This window comes from Echinops telfairi, unplaced genomic scaffold (genome assembly GCF_000313985.2).
Source record: "Echinops telfairi isolate 266 unplaced genomic scaffold, ASM31398v2 ScPeMD7_25;HRSCAF=90, whole genome shotgun sequence".
NCBI lineage: Eukaryota > Metazoa > Chordata > Mammalia > Afrosoricida > Tenrecidae > Echinops > Echinops telfairi.
The window spans coordinates 672,440-674,064 of record NW_022103922.1 but is presented as its reverse complement, the minus strand read 5'-3'; the positions used below and the strand labels follow the sequence as shown (position 1 = coordinate 674,064).

At 67.7% G+C, this 1,625-nt stretch overlaps 1 protein-coding gene across 1 annotated transcript in view; it reads right to left on the bottom strand.

Moving 5' to 3' along the window:
* The window catches only part of DPP7 (dipeptidyl peptidase 7), a gene marked incomplete at its 5' end in the record, with an annotated part of 3,406 nt that extends 1,797 nt beyond the window's left edge, over positions 1–1,609 (bottom strand). The window contains 5 exons of the mRNA XM_004714478.2: positions 59–222; positions 308–389; positions 584–719; positions 1,172–1,335; positions 1,418–1,609. Of these exons, the coding sequence (XP_004714535.2) occupies positions 59–222; positions 308–389; positions 584–719; positions 1,172–1,335; positions 1,418–1,609 (738 nt within the window). The remainder of the gene's footprint in view (positions 1–58; positions 223–307; positions 390–583; positions 720–1,171; positions 1,336–1,417) is intronic.
* Positions 1,610–1,625: the final 16 nt, after the last annotated feature.

Sequence of the window (1,625 nt, the reverse complement as noted above, 5' to 3'; positions counted from 1 at the left end):
CCCCCCACCCCGCCTCAGCCAAGAGCTCACTGCCCCTTGGCCCCAGGTGGGCCCTCACTTTGACAGGGTTGGCTGGCAAGGGGCCCAGGAAGTCCGTGGGGTACGGGTAGTCCATCATTGCCAGCACGGTGAAGGCGTTGCGTGCAAACTCAAATAGCTGTGCCAGGTCCTGGCTGGAGAGCAGCTGGCAGGTGCCGAACTCCTGGCTGACAGTGCGGTAGGCTGCAGGGGAGGGCTGAGGATGACAACTGGGAGGCGGCTGTAGGAGGGGCAGCAGCAGGACGGATTGGGGGTGGGGGCTGCACACCTTTCTGCAGGAACAAGTCCTTGATCTGCCGGAACGCGTCCCGCACGGCCTGGGCACACTTGGGGCTCTGTCCCTCAAAGTCCTGGAGATGGCAGCCTACAGTGTCCTCTCCAGCCCTCTGCACCCCCTACCCATCCCAGCCCCACTGCCTCCCAACTCCTGCCCCAGCCCCTCTGCTGCCCACCTCACCCCCATCCCTTCTGCCCCCTCCCCAGGTCCTCTGTCCCCACCATCCCGGCTGCGCCCCCTCTGCCCCCCACCCCTGGCTTCACATACAGCGGTGACATCCTGGAAGAACCGGTAGGGGTCCCCAAGGCCTGCAACAGCCACCAAGGGCGCACTGGCTGCCAAGGCCCCAGCCACAAGGTGTGGGTACTTCATCCGCATGTAGGCGCTCAGCATGCCCCCATAACTAGGGAGAGGCACAGGGTTATGGGGGCTGGCCCACCCTCCACAGCTCTGGGTACCACCCCATGCCGCTCATAGCTGGGGGATCAGTTCTGCCCCTCCCCCGTGCCCCGCTTTCTGTCTCCTCGGAGGTTCACCAGCTCCCCACCCCCTGCAGGCCACTCTCCCACCACTGAGAGGGTCTCCCCACCAGTGTGGCAGGGAAGTAGGTCCCAAGGTACTCAGGGCAGGAGGGGGTTTCCCCAGGAGGGGGAGGGGCCTAGGGGAGGGGCTGAGCTAAGGCTGGGCAGTGCACTCAGAGGCCCTCAGCTGGAGGGGCTTCCAGCGGCAGAGGATGGGGAGATGGGCTTCCGGGGCTGACTCCAGGGTGGTCCAGTTTGGACAGGGGCCCTGGAGTGGAGAGCTGGGCCCATGGTGTTTGGCCCCAGGGGACCTGAGCCCCCGTGTAAGGCCCACCTGCCACCAAAGGCGATGGCGGGCGCGTCCTGGACTCCGAGGCTGGCCCGCAGCGCCTGCAGCAGGACCGCGAAGTCGGCCAGCGCCTGCTCTATGGTCAGCAGTTCAGTGCGGCCTCGCCGCGTGGACTGCGGGCCGAAGGGCAGCGACTTCCCGTAGTACCGCTGCGGACGAACGAGCACGGGCAGGTAGTGCCCCAGCGCCACCGGCCCGAGCCGCCCCGCGGGCCCCGCGGCCCCCACTCACGTGCTCCGCAAAAACTACCAGAGCGCGCTCCTGGGCCGCCAGCTCCACGAGGAACCCCGAGTTGTTGGCGAAGGACCACACGTCGCCCTCGTTGCCGGTGTAGAAGAAGATGGGCCCCTCGCCCCTCGTCCAGAACTTCTCTGCGCGGGAGCGGCAGGTGGGCCTCGGGGTCTGCTGGTCTGAGCCCGGCCCCCCGGCCCCTCGCCCC